Source organism: Bufo gargarizans, chromosome 4 (assembly GCF_014858855.1).
Source record: "Bufo gargarizans isolate SCDJY-AF-19 chromosome 4, ASM1485885v1, whole genome shotgun sequence".
NCBI classification, from domain to species: Eukaryota; Metazoa; Chordata; class Amphibia; order Anura; family Bufonidae; genus Bufo; species Bufo gargarizans.
In genome coordinates, this window is record NC_058083.1 from 387,818,499 (window position 1) to 387,836,710 (window position 18,212).

Here is an 18,212-nt window from a genome sequence, read left to right on the forward strand (position 1 = left end):
AAAAACAAAAAAAAAACCTCTCCTACCGGACGCTGCTGCTCCTCTCCTCCAGCGTGATCCTCTTCATCCTGCCTCTGGCTGTGGTGTGAACTCGCGTGCACAGCGTGAAGTCACAGAGCGCCCTCATGCCGTGCGCAGCTACTGCACAGCTGAGGGCCAAGGACCAGGAAGCGGTGAGTACAGAGTCTTCACCGCTTCCCAGTCCTCCGGGACTAATGAGTGCTTCAATAATGGAAGCGCTCATTAGTATTCACCCCATAAGACACAGGGACATTTCCCCCCACTTTTGCGTCTTATGGGGTGAAAAATACGGTATGTGCACAGGTGACTGAACATATCCCTTATCACCTTTCCATAGAGAATATGTTATGATCCTGCTCTTAGTTTTTATAGATAGTGCTCATATTTGAAAGGTCTAATGTTGGGCTTTTGTAAATTTAGCCCTCTATGATTTTAAAAGGGGTTTCCAGGGCTTAAAACTGGTTCTCAGGGAATAATGATTTTAGTGGACAAGAATAGGCAATTCTATGGGGGTGCCGGCCGGGTGTATTGCGGATCCGCAATACACTACGAACGTGTGAATGGACCCTAATAGTGCGATATAGAAAACTATGAACAAAAGCAGCCTAGTAAGATTGTTATCCTTTGTTACAATTCTTAGGTAATTTTAGTCTGAGAGATGCACCATCCAGTCTGGCACATAGTGCCTACAGAAGAACTACAAGCGTAGGGGCTCAGTAGACACGTAAAGCATATCCCTCCTTTAAAACATGTCCACAATGTGTTGTGACAATACAGTAAGATAAAAGCGTGTGCTTGTCAGTTCAATGCAAAGAAAGAGCTGTAAAGTCGCGCCTGAGCAGGATTGAAGAACACAAAAACATATTCTTTAGCATATGCTGGGGTTCTTTTCAGGAATATGTGGCATCTTGAGGTGAGCCAAACCAAAGCTCAGTTTCTGGATTAATCCTGCTGCTACTTATCCAGGCCATTCTGATTGTTTTCATATAAAAATACCAAATTTGCAAGAACTTTTGGAGAAATTTTCAAATTTCTATTTTTCTACTTTTAAAATAGATAATAATACCTCCAAAAATAGTTATTACTTTACATTCTCAATAGGTCAACTTCGTGTTTGGGTCATTTTTTAAATGACATTAAATTTTTTGGGGACGTTAGAAGGCTTAGAAATTTAGAAGCAAATTTAGAAGCAAAACCCAATTTTTTAAGGACCAGTTCAGTTCAGGACCAGTCGCTTTTGTGGGGCTTACATATTAGAAACCACCCATAAATCACCCCATTTTAGAAACTACACCCCTCAAGCTATTCAAAATTGATTTTACAAACTTTGTTAACCCTTTCGGTGTCCAATGAGAATTTTTTTTTAGCAGAAATTTTAATCCATTTAAAGTCTGTGCATAATACAGACTTTGGACACTTTGTAGTGTAGGAATTTCCAAATTGACTCGAATAGCTTCTGAGTTATGGTCTTACTGTAAATTGGAGTCTGGTAGAAAATGTCCGAACTCCAATATTATCTAACGTTTGGCTTCTTTACAACGCCCATATGCAACACGAGTTCCCCAAAACTTTATCATCTCTGCTGCACTTACTGGGGTTCAACTTAGGGGTCTAGTGTATGGCAATGTAGGATTCTGATCAATGAATTGTTAGGCGTATAAATTGGTTTTGGCCACCATTAAATTTTCAAAATTTTCAGAGAAGATTTTGAAAAAATCTAGTTCAGTGAAGCCCGCACAGTCTATCTTGTCTGTATTTCGGAGCTGCCCTCAAAATCTGTAATTTGGGACTGATAATCGTCAGAGGGTGGGGTACATATGGCCTCACTCTGGGGGCTGCCTCAGCTGTTGTTCTGGGACGCCTTCTAGAAGTATGTGTTTGAGATCTTATGAGGCGTTTGATCAAAGGTTCTACTACCCCTTTCCCATTCTGAATGTTCTGTCAAGGATCTAAGACTAACCTCCCTCACGATCCAAACCTCCTGCTGACTTCACTTCTGTGCTGCACCAGTTCTCTGGAATGTGGTGCCAGGTACAATCCGATTGTCAACGTCCATAATTGTAAGCTTGTCCTAACAACACATCTCTTTGGGCAGGCCTATCACATTCCCTAATCTGACTCCTTTCCTTTTGCCCCCTACCTCTTCATTATTCCTCAGAACCTAATCCATTAAATGGGTTCTCTGCTTTTTCAACAAATTTTAGGTTGCCTCTCCCTCCTGGACCTATGGAGGGAAGCATACTTAAATCATCTCCATTGAGTGAAGTGCCAATTGGGGGAAAAGTCAACCGCTGTTGCCAGTCATTGGCTACAGCGGCACATGTGACCCCCATCCATGCTGGAAATTAGAAAAACAGTGACCAGAACTCTGTGAACAGCAGGAGTTAGAATTGAGCGGCAAAGAGCAGTTAAGTAAGCTTCCCTCCACAGGTCCAGCAGAGAGGGGGGGCAGATCCAAAATTTGGTCAAGCGGTGGGGAAGCCTTTTTATTCAACAGTATCCTGACTTTTCCTGCACCTTAATACAGTTTAGATTTGTGCATTTGCAGATTCTGGCTAATGACTGACTCGTGTAGGTTTATGTGTAATATGTTATGTGGTAGTGAAACGTCGTAACAAGGTCCTTTAAGAATTCTTTACGGTAGATGGAGTTCATAGCCAAGTGTGACTAACTGCTGGATTCCAATATTAGGAGGTAAATAAATCAGGCTAGCTTGTAGTTAATTCAGGTTTGTGCTCTCAGTGTTTAGTTACATACCTTAGATAATATTTGTAAAAAGTCGAACACCCTTTAAGATCGAAGACCTGTCTGGAATTTGTAGGCACTTCTCGTAATAGATTGTGGAGTGTTATTGTGAGCATTTTTCTAAGATATTTGATAAGATTGTGTTTACATCTGCGTCGGATGCTTCATTGCAGATATTTCAAGTAGAGCAGGCAACAAATTCCTCCCTGCAGCATCCCGAACGGAAACTGAACCAATCCCTTGGGCTTCTTTAAGACTAGTGTGTCCAGTGCGGATAACATTGGGCCGAGATTTATAATGCCGGGGCTCTCTCCTGCACCTTGTGTCTATTGAATTATACTGGCATAATACTGTCAGTATAATTCTGTAAAAGCAAAAGCAGAGACACACAGCATTATAAATCATTATAAACCATCAGTGTCCATAACAGGAAATCACTCTACCTTTCTCTTCTGAAAGAGATCTTATGATAAAATGGGCCTGTTTGGTTCCATTTGGTTCAGTTATGTGTTGAATCTGGCACTCCGGTTCTTCTAGTTGTTCTGCTCCGCTAGTGAAGCAGAAGAACAGAAATTACTAGCTTATTTGCTGAGGGATTTTTGTGGATCTGCAGCGAGTCTGAACATACTCCGATCCTCCGTTATCTGTTGGCCTTCTTCAGGTGGCAGGCTGATTTTACATCTTTCTGCAGTTTGTCAGGTTCATAGCACCAAGTCATCAATTTGTTATTCCAGTGGTTGCCCTGTTTTTCGGTGTATTAGGCCTCATGCATACAACCGTTTTTCGGGTCCGGATCCGAGCTGCAGTTTTTGCTGCTTGGGTGAGGACCCATTTACTTCAATGGGCCGAAAAAGATGCGGACAGCACTCTGTGTACTGTCCGCATCCTTCGCTCTGTTCCGTGGCCCCGCAAAAAAAAAAAATATAGCATGTCCTAGAAGAAGAATATGCATTTCTACAATGGGCTGCCCGTTCCGTTCCGCAAATTGCGGAAGGCACACGGACGGCTTCTATTTTTGCGGGCCACAAGAAACGGAACGGTCGTTTGCATGTAGCCTTACATGCACACGACCATGACGTTTTTTGCGGACAAGAATAGGCATGTCTACAATGGGCTTTCCGTTCCGCAAATTGCGGAAGGCACAAGGACGGCTTCCTTTTTTTTTTTTTTTTGCGGATCCGCGGTTTGAGGACCGCAAAAAAACGGGGAGGTCGTGTGCATGTAGCCTTAGGCTACATGCACACGACCATGCCGTTTTTTGCGGACAAGAATAGGCATGTCTACAATGAGAACGGTACGGGCGGCCCATTGTAGACATGCCTATTCTTGTCCGCAAAACGGACAAGAATAGGACATGCTATTTTTTTTGCGGGGCCACGGAACGGTGCAACGGATGCGGACAGCACACAGAGTGCTGTCCGCATCTTTTGCGACCCCATTAAAGTGAATGGGTCTGCACCTGAGCCGCAAAAACTGTTAAAAAATTGTTAAGCAGAAGAAATCGTGTCTCACAAGGCCTAGCTATTTCTGCAGCATTTTCCTGGTTTCAGAGTTGACTTGGTGATGCTGGTTCACGACCCCTTTTCTAATACTGAGATGATTTGCCGTGTTCGTTCACTCTGAAGACATCCGGAAGCTCATTGTTTAATAGCTTATCAGAGAAGTTGTACATTTTTCCTTCGCATTGTACCAATCTTTGCATCTTTTTTTTTTTTTTTTTTTTTTTTTTCTTTTAATAATAAAAACACTTCTTATAATGGATGACACATTATAATCTGACTATCTGCACCTTGAGTCATAATTCTGAGAACAGATAACCTTTAGGTTAATATATAAAGTACATCCTTTATCTTTGCCCTTAGGATTTGGAACAAAAAAAAAAAATTATATTTATTCCACAGACTTCACTTAATTTTTTGAGCCTTCGTGTACAGATATTTTTTAAAGAATGTCACTATCTATATTTTAAAAAATGAAAATCTAATATCCTGCAGTTTCCACTCCGGCCACTAAACCTAATAACAGGTGCCACTTCTTGGTCTGTACAGATCATTATCAGCAGTCATCTCATTATCACAGACAGGACTAGAATGACAAATATATATAGATATACACACACAGATGACACCGGATCCACCATTCACAGTAGGTAATTGCCAAAGCTTATCTACTCCTTCCCTGTACAATGACCTCTGCACAGGTCACAGAGCATGCCTAGAAAACTCTCCCATAGAAGTCCAGACCATTGTGTCTATGGCCCATGGTGGCTGCTGTAAAGCTGATCTCTAAATGCTATTAAAAGAGTTGTCCCATCTCAACATTTATGGAATATCACTTGGATATGCCATAAATTTCAGAAAGTTGCTGGTCCCACCTCTGATATCCGCTCCTGTCCCCAAAACAGGGCCCCTGAAGTGAAGGAGAACACATCACTCATCCATGGCTTCCTCTCCACTAAAGGACTTGAACATTCGGCTATTTTCAGAAGTCCCATAGCAGTCCCTGGAGGGTGGCCGCACCTCTACCTGGGCTCCGTTCTTGAGACAGGCGTGTGTCCCTGAGTTAGACCCATCAGATGTTTATATCCTATGACATAAATTGTGAGATGGAACAACCCATTTAACAACAGCTTAGGCAAGAAGGCATCCCCATAATCATGAAATAGAATGTAAAAAATGTACAATCAGAAACTAAAAACAGATTAGAAGAAAGTGGTTTTAATTTGCAGTAAAAAAATATAGTTGATTTTTTTGTTCTGAAATATTATGTATATTCATATATGTGTTTACCTTTTCCAGGAGAAGACTTTGCGGTGGTGCAGCAAGAGATCATCATGATGAAGGACTGCAAGCATACGAACATTGTGGCTTACTTTGGCAGCTACCTGAGGTGCAGTATTTGATCCATTCTTGAAATGTATCTGTAAGAAATATGTTTTCCGTATAGTCTACAGATTCCCTAAATGGTTCACTTATTGAATTAATGGTGCATTTACACTATGTTTGCTTTGTACATTTGTCACATGTGTCAAGAAAGCTGCCGGCGTGTATGTGAAATGTTTCCTTAGACTCCTGTTCCCCCAAAGAATACAGAAAGAATGCCGTTTTGGCCTTGGTAAGGTGTACATCGGTATAACCCTTTCTTCTGCATAGAATGGCATAGTCACTTAGGGATCTTTCACACTTGCGTTCTTTTCTTCCGGCATAGAGTTCCGTCGTCGGGGCTCTATGCCGGAAGAATCCTGATCAGTGTAGTCCTAATGCATTCTGAATGGAGAGAAATCCGTTCAGGATGCATCAGGATGTCTTCACTTCCGGACCGGAACGTTTTTGGGCCGGGGAAAATACAGCAGCATGCTGCGCTTTTTGCTCCGGCCAAAAATCCTGAAGACTTGCCGCAAGGCCGGATCCGGAATTAATGCCCATTGAAAGGCATTAATCCGGATCCGGCCTTAAGCTAAACGTTGTTTCGGCGCATTGCCGGATCCGACGTTTAGCTTTTTCTGAATGGTTACCATGGCTGCCGGGACGCTAAAGTCCTGGCAGCCATGGTAAAGTGTAGTGGGGAGCAGTATACTTACCGTCCGTGCGGCTCCTGGGGCGCTCCAGAGTGACGTCAGGGCGCCCCACGCGCATGGATGACGTGATCACATGGCACGTCATCCATGCGCATAGGGCGCTCTGACGTCATTCTGGAGCGCCCCGGGAGCCGCACGGACTGTAAGTATACTGCTCCCCCGCTCCCCACTACTACTATGGCAACCAGGACTTTAATAGCGTCCTGGCTGCCATAGTAACACTGAACGCATTTTGAAGACGGAATTGCGGTCCCATTTATTTCCGGGTCTGCCTTTCCGTTACAGAAAAAAATAGAACATGCCCTATTCTTGTACGCAATTGCTGGCGATGTGCAGTCCGCAAAATACTGAACGCACATTGCCGGTGTCCCTGTTTTGCGTATCCGTTGATCCACAAAACACACACGGATGTGTGAATGGACCCTAAAAGTATGCCCTCCTCCATCTCACCTTCAGTGTCTTTCTGGACCGAAGCCTAGAGAGCCTTATCATTCACCCCACAACCAAACTTATCTATAAATACCTATTCTCGTTCATAGGTAAACAAGCATGTATAATATCATACCTACTGTATATATATTTCATCTTCCACGAAGGCATACCATGAGACAAAGAACCATATTTTTGTCCCTATAGGGCCCTCGGGAGATTGTAACAAAAATCCAACCACGGTCACCTGACCATAAACTCCTTTTAGTAGTCCTATTTATATGTTAAAACTTTAACCTTTATTATTTACTTTTAAAATGAAAATACTCAGATAAACCAATACTACAAGGTCATTAAATAATATCAGGTTGCAGTTTCGGGCTAAGTCAATTACTTTGTCCTTTTTGGGCCGCTGTCACTGGCTCTGCATTCTATTTAGGAGGTGGTTAACCTCATGGATACTCTGTGGCCATGTATCACCGCAGATTGCCAGGTTTGTTTTCAATGGTCCCTATAGGTCCTAAGTATAGGAGTTTCTATTATAAATGGATACGATGTATTCCTATATCCCTACGCGACAGACATCCATCATTCATTCACATGTTTCACACACTTGGAGATCAGACAGTTAGCCTCCGAACATTTACACAATATATATTGAGCTGGACAAAAATTGCGACCCTACTGGTTGTGGATCTTGCTCTGTACTGCAACCTGTCTAAAAATTGGAGATTGTCACTTCCCCACCCGACATGTTTCGCCACGATACGACTTTCATTTTAAAAGTAAATAATAGAGGTTAAAGTTTTAACCTATAGATAGGACACCTTAAAGGAGTTTTGGTCAGGTGACCGTGGTTGGATTTTTCATACCATGAGACGTAACAGATAGGCCCCTTTCACAGGGTCGAGAATTCCGTGCAGGTGCAATGCGTGAGGTAAACGCATTGCACCCGCACTGAATCTGGACCCATTCACTTCAATGGGGCTGTTCAGATGAGTGGTGATTTTCACGCATCACTTGTGCGTTTTGAGTGAAAATCGTAGCATGTTCTATATTCTGCGGTTTTCACGCAAGGCAGTCCCCATAGAAATCAATGGGGCTGCATGAGGATCGCGAGCATCCGCAAGCAAGTGCGATTTTCATGCATGGTTGCTAGGAGATGATGTAAGTAAATGTATTCAAGTCAATTTACTGTATTTTCCTTATAACATGGTTATAAGGGAAAATAATAGTATTCTTAATACAGAATGCTTACTAAAATGTGGCTTTAGGGGTTAAAAAAAATAAGAAAAAATTAACTCCGCTCATCCTGTTGTTCGCGCAGCCGGTATAATCATCTTTCTTCTTCTTTGAGGACCTGCCAAAGGACCTTTTGATGACGTAATCGCGCTCACCACGTCAGCGCAGGTCATGCTGAATGAAGAAAGAAGATTGTCAAAGGTCCTTTGGCAGGTCCTGAAAGAAGAAGAAAGAGGATGATGCTGGCTGCGTGAACAACAGGATGAGGTGAGTTAATTTTTATTTATTTATTAACCCTAAAGCCACATTTTAGTAAGCATTCTGTATTAAGAATACTATTATTTTCCCTTATAACCATGTTATATAAGGGAAAATAATAAAATATGTAGAACACCTAACCCAAACCCGAACTTTAGTGAAGAAGTCCGGGTTCGTGTCTGGGTACCACAGTCAGTTTTTTATCATGCGCGTGCAAAACTCATTGCACCTGCGCAATAAAAACTGAACTCAAAACTGACTGCAATTGCGTGGCTACTCGCACGATTTTCCCTGATCGCAGATGCAACGCATCCGGACCTAATCTAGACACGCTCGTCTGCAAGGGGCAATAAAATAAACTCGGGAGGAACAATAGCCTGCAGCACTTTTCGGTCAAAGGTTAAATTCTGCCCAGAACCAACATCTACCCTGTAGTGTTTGATAACGGTATGCGGAGACGACGATATGGCTGCTCTACAAATTTGTTCAACCGAAGCATTGGTTTTTTTGGCCCATGAAGTTTTGTATGCCTCAGATCTGAAAAATGGACTCTTTTGTAGCTTTTTTCCTTTATTGCCACCCTGGAACTGGATAAAAAGGAAATCAGACTTTCTAAATCGACCTGTAGATTCTAATACTGAATAACTGCCTATCTTGCATCAAGTGAGTGAAATCTACATTCCCCAGAGGGTCTAGGATTCTCACAAAAAAAGGGAATGAAGATCTCCTCCTGTCTATGGAATTTGGACACCACTTTTGGAAGAAAGGAGATATCTTAGAGGAATACTATTTTGTCAGGGAAAACTTTGCAAAATGGCTCGGTCATTTTTAAAGCCCGGATTTCACTGACTCTACGGGCTGATGTGATAGCTACCAGAAAAACAGCCTTGAGTGTAACCAAATGAAGAGAGCCCTTAGACAGAGGTTCAAACGGGGATTCTGTGAGGCCTGACAGAACTAGATTTAGGCCCCAGGGGGGCACTATAGGTCTTAGTGTGGGATGAAGTCTGTCTCCTCCTCTGAGAAACCTGATTATCCACAGATGATCAGCTATTTTGACATCAAACATGGAGCTTAAGGCTGCGATATAGACTCTCAAAGTGTTGGGACGAAGGCCTTTGCTAAACCCAGCCTGAAGGAACCCCAAAACTATCTGGATGGAAAAAGACAGGGACTCTAAACACCAGGAAAAAAATTGTTCCAAACTTTTTTTTGTAATTTTTAAAGTGATCTCCTTTCTGCTAGCAGCCATTATGTTTATCACGGAATCTGAAAGACCATTAGATTTTCAGAGTTAACCTCTCAGATTCCAAGACACAAGGTGTAAGCTTTTCACATATGGATGGAAAACTGGACATTGGTTGAGAAGATCGTTCCTTCACGGAAGGACCCATGGGCTGCTCTCTGACATGATTTTTTGTGATGAAAACCAGGCCTTTCGCCACAGGGGAGCAATAAAGATCATCTGGGCCTTTTCGTCGCAAATTTTCTTCAACTCCCTTGGGATTAGCAGAAGGGGAGGAAACGCCTAGGGAGAAGTTCCATGTCTGCGAGAGGGCATCCACTCCTACATTCCAGTCTCTTTTGTCTAGGGAAAAGAATCTCGGCGGTTTTGCATCTAGATGGTTCACGAACAGATCTATCTGAGGAAATCCCCATTTAACGCAGATCTGATGGAACACTTCCTGGTGTAAGCTCCATTCTCCTGACAGCAGCTGAATCCTGCTGAGAAAAATTGCTTTTCAGTTCAAATGCCCCTTTAGATGAACCACTGACAAGGACCTCAGAACTGTTTCTACCCAGGAAAAAATATTTTACGATATCTGACTTGGAACCCTGCTTCTTGTACCCCCCCTGTCGATTTAGATAAGCAACAACCGAGGTGTTGTCTGGTCTGATCTGATCTGAACGTCTTTGCCCGACAGTAGATCTGACCAGATTTTTAGTGCCTCCCAGACAACCCAGAGCTCTATTTGATTTGAGGTGAGGTCGTTCAGAAGGGCAGCCCACTGACCTTGAACAGAGTATTGCAGGCAATGAGCCCCCCAGCCCTAAAGACTTGCATCTGAAGTTACAACTACTAGGTCTTTGGAGATCCAAGGAACTCCTTTCCTTAGGTAGACAGGATTCAGCCACCAAAGCAGGGAGTCCTTTACACAACCGGAATTGGCAATATTTGCCTCCAGGGAGTTCTGATCCCTGTCCCAGCTTTTCAGCAACCAATCCTGGAAAATGCGGGTGTGGAACTGAGCCCACCTAACGGCAGAGATGCACGCTGTCAGTGACGCAAGTAAGGACATGGCCTCTCTGACTTGGGGAGAACAGGAGTTTCTGGAAACTCGATACATAGGAAATTAAGGATTCTACTTTTTTTGGGGTGGGGTGGGGGGCAAAAAAGTTTTCTGTTTGGTGGAATCCAGCAACACCCCCAGAAACTTTATGTGCTGAGAGGGAACTGTATTTGATTTTTCCCAGTTTATTAGCCACACCAGCTGGCAAATTAGTTGACGAGACAGAAGCAGGTTTTGTTCCAATAGTGCTGCAGAGTTTCTGATTATTAGCAAATCGTCCAAATACGGAACGATGGTAATATTCTGCCTTCTTAAATGGGCGACAACCTCTATCATTACTTTTGTGAACACGTGGGGTGTTGACGTTATTCCGAAGGGGAGGACTTGATATTGGAAATGCTGGAGCTTTTTTTTTTTTGAAGATTCAATGTACTTGATGAATTTGTTTAACCTTTTTAGATGTATTATGAGGTGGTATTTTTCATTGTTTTTTTAAATGAGAAAAACTGTGGAATGGAACCCAGTTTCCGTTTGCTCTTGAGGGATCGGAGCGATTGCGCGTAGATCTAAAAACTCCCTTATGCCTTTTTCTAACTCGTTTTGAAGAAGAAAGGATTTTTTTACTGGAGTTATCTGAAATACATTTAGTGGAGGGGGACGGCTGAAGGAAATCCTGTGACCTGCTGTTACTATGTCTAAAACCCAGGAATTCGATGTAATTTTTTTTCCCATTCGCTGAAAAAAGCTTTTAACCTTCCCCCCCACTGCATATTTGGCGTAATTGCTTAGAAGACTCAGTGGTTTTGGTGTTGAACAGAAACCATCTACTTTTTCCGGACTTCTGCTTCTTATTTTTGTCCGTTTTCTTGGATTGGAAGAAACTTCCCCTTCTATATTTCCGAAAAGGAAAATTCCTCCCAAGGGAAAACATTTTTTAGTATCTGAGGCTTTTTCCAGGATTTTTTCAAGATCCTGACCAAACAGCATCTCGCCATGGAATGGGATGTTACATAATTTCATTTTAGATGACAAATCTCCTGCCCAAGATTTCAGCCAGAGAGGTCTCTTAGCTGAAACTGTTAGTGCTGTAGATCTGTGACGGACTCAGCAGTGGCATCCGATATAAAATCAACAGCTTTAATGAGTAACGGAAAAGAGTCTTTAAGAGAATCAAAGGGAGGGTATTATCCTTCAAAAGGGTTTCTAGTTGGCACAACCATTTTTTTTTTATGATCTGGCTACCGAAGTAGCAGCCAGATTTGGTTTAAACAATGCCGCATCCCAGGAACTTTTAAGGCATGTGTCCACCTTTTTATCCATGGGATCCTTCAGTGAACCTATACCTCAAAGGGAAGTGCATTAGAGCTTTTAACTAACTTTGTAAGGGAAAGGTCCATTTTAGGGCATTGGGTTAGTAACGTCTCGTCCTCATCACTAAAGGGGAGTCTACGTCTAATAGTTTTCGGAACAAAAAGTTTCCATTCACGTTTTATCAAAGCATGCAGGTTTTTGTGAACAGGAAAAACATCTCGTCATGTATAGAGCTATGTATCTTTTCGTCTGAAAGATTCATAATGGTTCTGACCGCTTTAGTAAGCTCTCTGGTGTCCTCAGAAGAAAACAAATAGCGTTTAAACTCAGAGTCTGATCCGGGGGAATCGTCTGAGTCAACCGACTCTACCTCCGAATCGTAGTCTGAGGATGAGGAGTCAGAAATCACTATTTTGGAATCTCAATTTTTTACCGAACAAGAGGGTTCAGAAACTAAAAAAACCTTCCAGGGCACACTGCATTTCTTGTTTAATGATTTCCCTAAGTTCATTCTTAAGTAGAGTTGAGCGAACACCTGGATGTTCGGGTTCGAGAAGTTCGGCCGAACATCCCGGAAATGTTCGGGTTCGGGATCCGAACCCGATCCGAACTTCGTCCCGAACCCGAACCCCATTGAAGTCAATGGGGACCCGAACTTTTCGGCACTAAAAAGGCTGTAAAACAGCCCAGGAAAGAGCTAGAGGGCTGCAAAAGGCAGCAACATGTAGGTAAATCCCCTGCAAACAAATGTGGATAGGGAAATGAATTAAAATAAAAATTAAATAAATAAAAATTAACCAAAATCAATTGGAGAGAGGTTCCATAGCAGAGAATCTGGCTTCCCGTCACCCACCACTGGAACAGTCCATTCTCAGATATTTAGGCCCCGGCACCCAGGCAGAGGAGAGAGGTCCCGTAACAGAGAATCTGTCTTCATGTCAGCAGAGAATTAGTCTGCATGTCATAGCAGAGAATGAGGCTTCACGTCAGCCACCACTGCAACAGTCCATTGGCATATATTTAGGCCCAGCACCCAGGCAGAGGAGGGAGGTCCCGTAACAGAGAATCTGTCTTCATGTCAGCAGAGAATTAGTCTGCATGTCATAGCAGAGAATGAGGCTTCACGTCAGCCACCACTGCAACAGTCCATTGGCATATATTTAGGCCCAGCACACACACAGGCAGAGGAGAGAGGTCCCGTAACAGAGAATCTGGCTTCATGTCAGCAGAGAATCAGTCTGCATGTCATAGCAGAGAATGAGGCTTCACGTCAGCCACCACTGCAACAGTCCATTGGCATATATTTAGGCCCAGCACACACACAGGCAGAGGAGAGAGGTCCCGTAACAGAGAATCTGGCTTCATGTCAGCAGAGAATCAGTCTGCATGTCATAGCAGAGAATGAGGCTTCACGTCAGCCACCACTGCAACAGTCCATTGGCATATATTTAGGCCCAGCACCCAGGCAGAGGAGGGAGGTCCCGTAACAGAGAATCTGTCTTCATGTCAGCAGAGAATTAGTCTGCATGTCATAGCAGAGAATGAGGCTTCACGTCAGCCACCACTGCAACAGTCCATTGGCATATATTTAGGCCCAGCACACACACAGGCAGAGGAGAGAGGTCCCGTAACAGAGAATCTGGCTTCATGTCAGCAGAGAATCAGTCTGCATGTCATAGCAGAGAATGAGGCTTCACGTCAGCCACCACTGCAACAGTCCATTGGCATATATTTAGGCCCAGCACACACACAGGCAGAGGAGAGAGGTCCCGTAACAGAGAATCTGGCTTCATGTCAGCAGAGAATCAGTCTGCATGTCATAGCAGAGAATGAGGCTTCACGTCAGCCACCACTGCAACAGTCCATTGGCATATATTTAGGCCCAGCACCCAGGCAGAGGAGGGAGGTCCCGTAACAGAGAATCTGTCTTCATGTCAGCAGAGAATTAGTCTGCATGTCATAGCAGAGAATGAGGCTTCACGTCAGCCACCACTGCAACAGTCCATTGGCATATATTTAGGCCCAGCACCCAGGCAGAGGAGGGAGGTCCCGTAACAGAGAATCTGTCTTCATGTCAGCAGAGAATTAGTCTGCATGTCATAGCAGAGAATGAGGCTTCACGTCAGCCACCACTGGAACAGTCCATTCTCAGATATTTAGGCCCCGGCACCCAGGCAGAGGAGAGAGGTCCCGTAACAGAGAATCTGTCTTCATGTCAGCAGAGAATTAGTCTGCATGTCATAGCAGAGAATGAGGCTTCACGTCAGCCACCACTGCAACAGTCCATTGGCATATATTTAGGCCCAGCACCCAGGCAGAGGAGAGAGGTCCCGTAACAGACAATCTGGCTTCATGTCAGCAGAGAATCAGTCTTCATATCATAGCAGAGAATCAGGCTTCACGTCACCCACCACTGTAAGAGTCAATTTTCATAAATTTAGGCCCAGAACCCAGGCAGAGGAGAAAGGTCCCGTAACAGACAATCTGGCTTCATGTCAGCAGAGAATCAGTCTTCATATCATAGCAGAGAATCAGGCTTCACGTCACCCACCACTGTAAGAGTCAATTTTCATAAATTTAGGCCCAGAACCCAGGCAGAGGAGAAAGGTCCCGTAACAGACAATCTGGCTTCATGTCAGCAGAGAATCAGTCTTCATATCATAGCAGAGAATCAGGCTTCACGTCACCCACCACTGTAAGAGTCAATTTTCATAAATTTAGGCCCAGAACCCAGGCAGAGGAGAAAGGTCCCGTAACAGACAATCTGGCTTCATGTCAGCAGAGAATCAGTCTTCATATCATAGCAGAGAATCAGGCTTCACGTCACCCACCACTGTAAGAGTCAATTTTCATAAATTTAGGCCCAGAACCCAGGCAGAGGAGAAAGGTCCCGTAACAGACAATCTGGCTTCATGTCAGCAGAGAATCAGTCTTCATATCATAGCAGAGAATCAGGCTTCACGTCACCCACCACTGTAAGAGTCAATTTTCATAAATTTAGGCCCAGAACCCAGGCAGAGGAGAAAGGTCCCGTAACAGACAATCTGGCTTCATGTCAGCAGAGAATCAGTCTTCATATCATAGCAGAGAATCAGGCTTCACGTCACCCACCACTGTAAGAGTCAATTTTCATAAATTTAGGCCCAGAACCCAGGCAGAGGAGAAAGGTCCCGTAACAGACAATCTGGCTTCATGTCAGCAGAGAATCAGTCTTCATATCATAGCAGAGAATCAGGCTTCACGTCACCCACCACTGTAAGAGTCAATTTTCATAAATTTAGGCCCAGAACCCAGGTAGAGGAGAAAGGTCCCGTAACAGACAATCTGGCTTCATGACAGCAGAGAATCAGTCTGCATGTCATAGCAGAGAATCAGGCTTCACGTCAGCCACCACTGCAACAGTCCATTGTCATAAATTTAGGCCCAGCACCCAGGCAGAGGAGAGAGGTCCCGTAACAGACAATCTGGCTTCATGTCAGCAGAGAATTAGTCTGCATGTCATAGCAGAGAATCAGGCTTCATGTCAGCCACCACTGCAACAGTCCATTGGCATATATTTAGGCCTAGCACACAGGCAGAGGAGAGGTTCATTCAACTTTGGGTAGCATCGCAATATAATGGTAAAATGAAAATAAAAATAGGATTGAATGAGGAAGTGCCCTGGAGTCCAATAATATATGGTTATGGGGAGGTAGTTAATGTCTAATCTGGACAAGGGACGGACAGGTCCTGTGGGATCCATGCCTGGTTCATTTTTATGAACGTCAGCTTGTCCACATTGGCTGTAGACAGGCGGCTGCGTTTGTCTGTAATGACGCCCCCTGCCGTGCTGAATACACGTTCAGACAAAACGCTGGCTGCCGGGCAGGCCAGCACCTCCAAGGCATAAAAGGCTAGCTCTGGCCACGTGGACAATTTAGAGACCCAGAAGTTGAATGGGGCCGAACCATCAGTCAGTACGTGGAGGGGTGTGCACACGTACTGTTCCACCATGTTAGTGAAATGTTGCCTCCTGCTAACACGTTGCGTATCAGGTGGTGGTGCAGTTAGCTGTGGCGTGTTGACAAAAGTTTTCCACATCTCTGCCATGCTAACCCTGCCCTCAGAGGAGCTGGCCGTGACACAGCTGCCTTGGCGACCTCTTGCTCCTCCTCTGCCTTGGCCTTGGGCTTCCACTTGTTCCCCTGTGACATTTGGGAATGCTCTCAGTAGCGCGTCTACCAACGTGCGCTTGTACTCGCGCATCTTCCTATCACGCTCCAGTGCAGGAAGTAAGGTGGGCACATTGTCTTTGTAGCGTGGATCCAGCAGGGTGGCAACCCAGTAGTCCGCACAGGTTAAAATGTGGGCAACTCTGCTGTCGTTGCGCAGGCACTGCAGCATGTAGTCGCTCATGTGTGCCAGGCTGCCCAGGGGTAAGGACAAGCTGTCCTCTGTGGGAGGCGTATCGTCATCGTCCTGCCTTTCCCCCCAGCCACGCACCAGTGATGGACCCGAGCTGCGTTGGGTGCCACCCCGCTGTGACCATGCTTCATCCTCATCCTCCTCCACCTCCTCCTCATCCTCGTCCTCCTCGTCCTCCAGTAGTGGGCCCTGGCTGGCCACATTTGTACCTGGCCTCTGCTGTTGCAAAAAACCTCCCTCTGAGTCACTTCGAAGAGACTGGCCTGAAAGTGCTAAAAATGACCCCTCTTCCTCATCCTCCTCCTCCTCCTCCTGGGCCACCTCCTGTTCCATCATCGCCCTAAGTGTTTTCTCAAGGAGACATAGAAGTGGTATTGTAACGCTGATAACGGTGTCATCGCCACTGGCCATGTTGGTGGAGTACTCGAAACAGCGCAACAGGGCACACAGGTCTCGCATGGAGGCCCAGTCATTGGTGGTGAAGTGGTGCTGTTCTGTAGTGCGACTGACCCGTGCGTGCTGCAGCTGAAACTCCACTATGGCCTGCTGCTGCTCGCACAGTCTGTCCAGCATGTGCAAGGTGGAGTTCCACCTGGTGGGCACGTCGCATATGAGGCGGTGAGCGGGAAGGCCGAAGTTACGCTGTAGCGCAGACAGGCGAGCAGCAGCAGGATGTGAACGCCGGAAGCGCGAACAGACGGCCCGCACTTTATGCAGCAGCTCTGACATGTCGGGGTAGTTGTGAATGAACTTCTGCACCACCAAATTCAGCACATGCGCCAAGCAAGGGATGTGCGTCAAATTGGCTAGTCCCAGAGCTGCAACGAGATTTCGCCCATTATCACACACCACCAGGCCGGGCTTGAGGCTCACCGGCAGCAACCACTCGTCGGTCTGTTGTTCTATACCCCGCCACAACTCCTGTGCGGTGTGGGGCCTGTCCCCCAAACATATGAGTTTCAGAATGGCCTGCTGACGTTTACCCCGGGCTGTGCTGAAGTTGGTGGTGAAGGTGTGTGGCTGACTGGATGAGCAGGTGGAAGAAGAGGAGGAGGAAGCCGAGAAGGAGGAGGTGGCAACAGGAGGCAAAGAATGTTGCCCTGCGATCCTTGGCGGCGGAAGGACGTGCGCCAAACAGCTCTCCGCCTGGGGCCCAGCTGCCACTACATTTACCCAGTGTGCAGTTAGGGAGATATAGCGTCCCTGGCCGTGCTTACTGGTCCACGTATCTGTGGTTAGGTGGACCTTGCTACAGATGGCGTTGCGCAGTGCACACTTGATTTTATCGGATACTTGGTTGTGCAGGGAAGGCACGGCTCTCTTGGAGAAGTAGTGCCGGCTGGGAACAACATACTGTGGGACAGCAAGCGACATGAGCTGTTTGAAGCTGTCTGTGTCCACCAGCCTAAATGACAGCATTTCATAGGCCAGTAGTTTAGAAATGCTGGCATTCAGGGCCAGGGATCGAGGGTGGCTAGGTGGGAATTTACGCTTTCTATCAAATGTTTGTGAGATGGAGAGCTGAACGCTGGCGTGTGACATGGTTGAGACGCTTGGTGACGGAGGTGGTGGTGGTGGTGTTGGTGGTACATCCCCTGTTTGCTGGGCGGCAGGTGCCAACGTTCCTCCAGAGGCGGAGGAAGAGGCCGAGGCGGCAGCAGCAGAATAGGCCGAGGCGGCAGCAGCAGAAGAGGTAGCAGGGGGAGCCTGAGTGACTTCCTTGGTTTTAAGGTGTTTACTCCACTGCAGTTCATGCTTTGCATGCAGGTGCCTGGTCATGCAGGTTGTGCTCAGGTTCAGAACGTTAATGCCTCGCTTCAGGCTCTGATGGCACAGCGTGCAAACCACTCGGGTCTTGTCGTCAGCACATTGTTTGAAGAAGTGCCATGCCAGGGAACTCCTTGAAGCTGCCTTTGGGGTGCTCGGTCCCAGAT

At 45.5% G+C, this 18,212-nt stretch overlaps 1 protein-coding gene across 6 annotated transcripts in view; it reads left to right on the forward strand.

The window, feature by feature from the left end:
* MAP4K3 (mitogen-activated protein kinase kinase kinase kinase 3) overlaps positions 1–18,212 on the forward strand; it is a 275,619-nt gene that overhangs the window by 111,181 nt on the left and 146,226 nt on the right. For all 6 annotated transcript variants that reach the window (XM_044291852.1, XM_044291853.1, XM_044291854.1 and 3 more), the window contains exon 3: positions 5,565–5,655. In XM_044291852.1, coding sequence (XP_044147787.1) covers positions 5,565–5,655 — 91 coding nt within the window. The remainder of the gene's footprint in view (positions 1–5,564; positions 5,656–18,212) is intronic.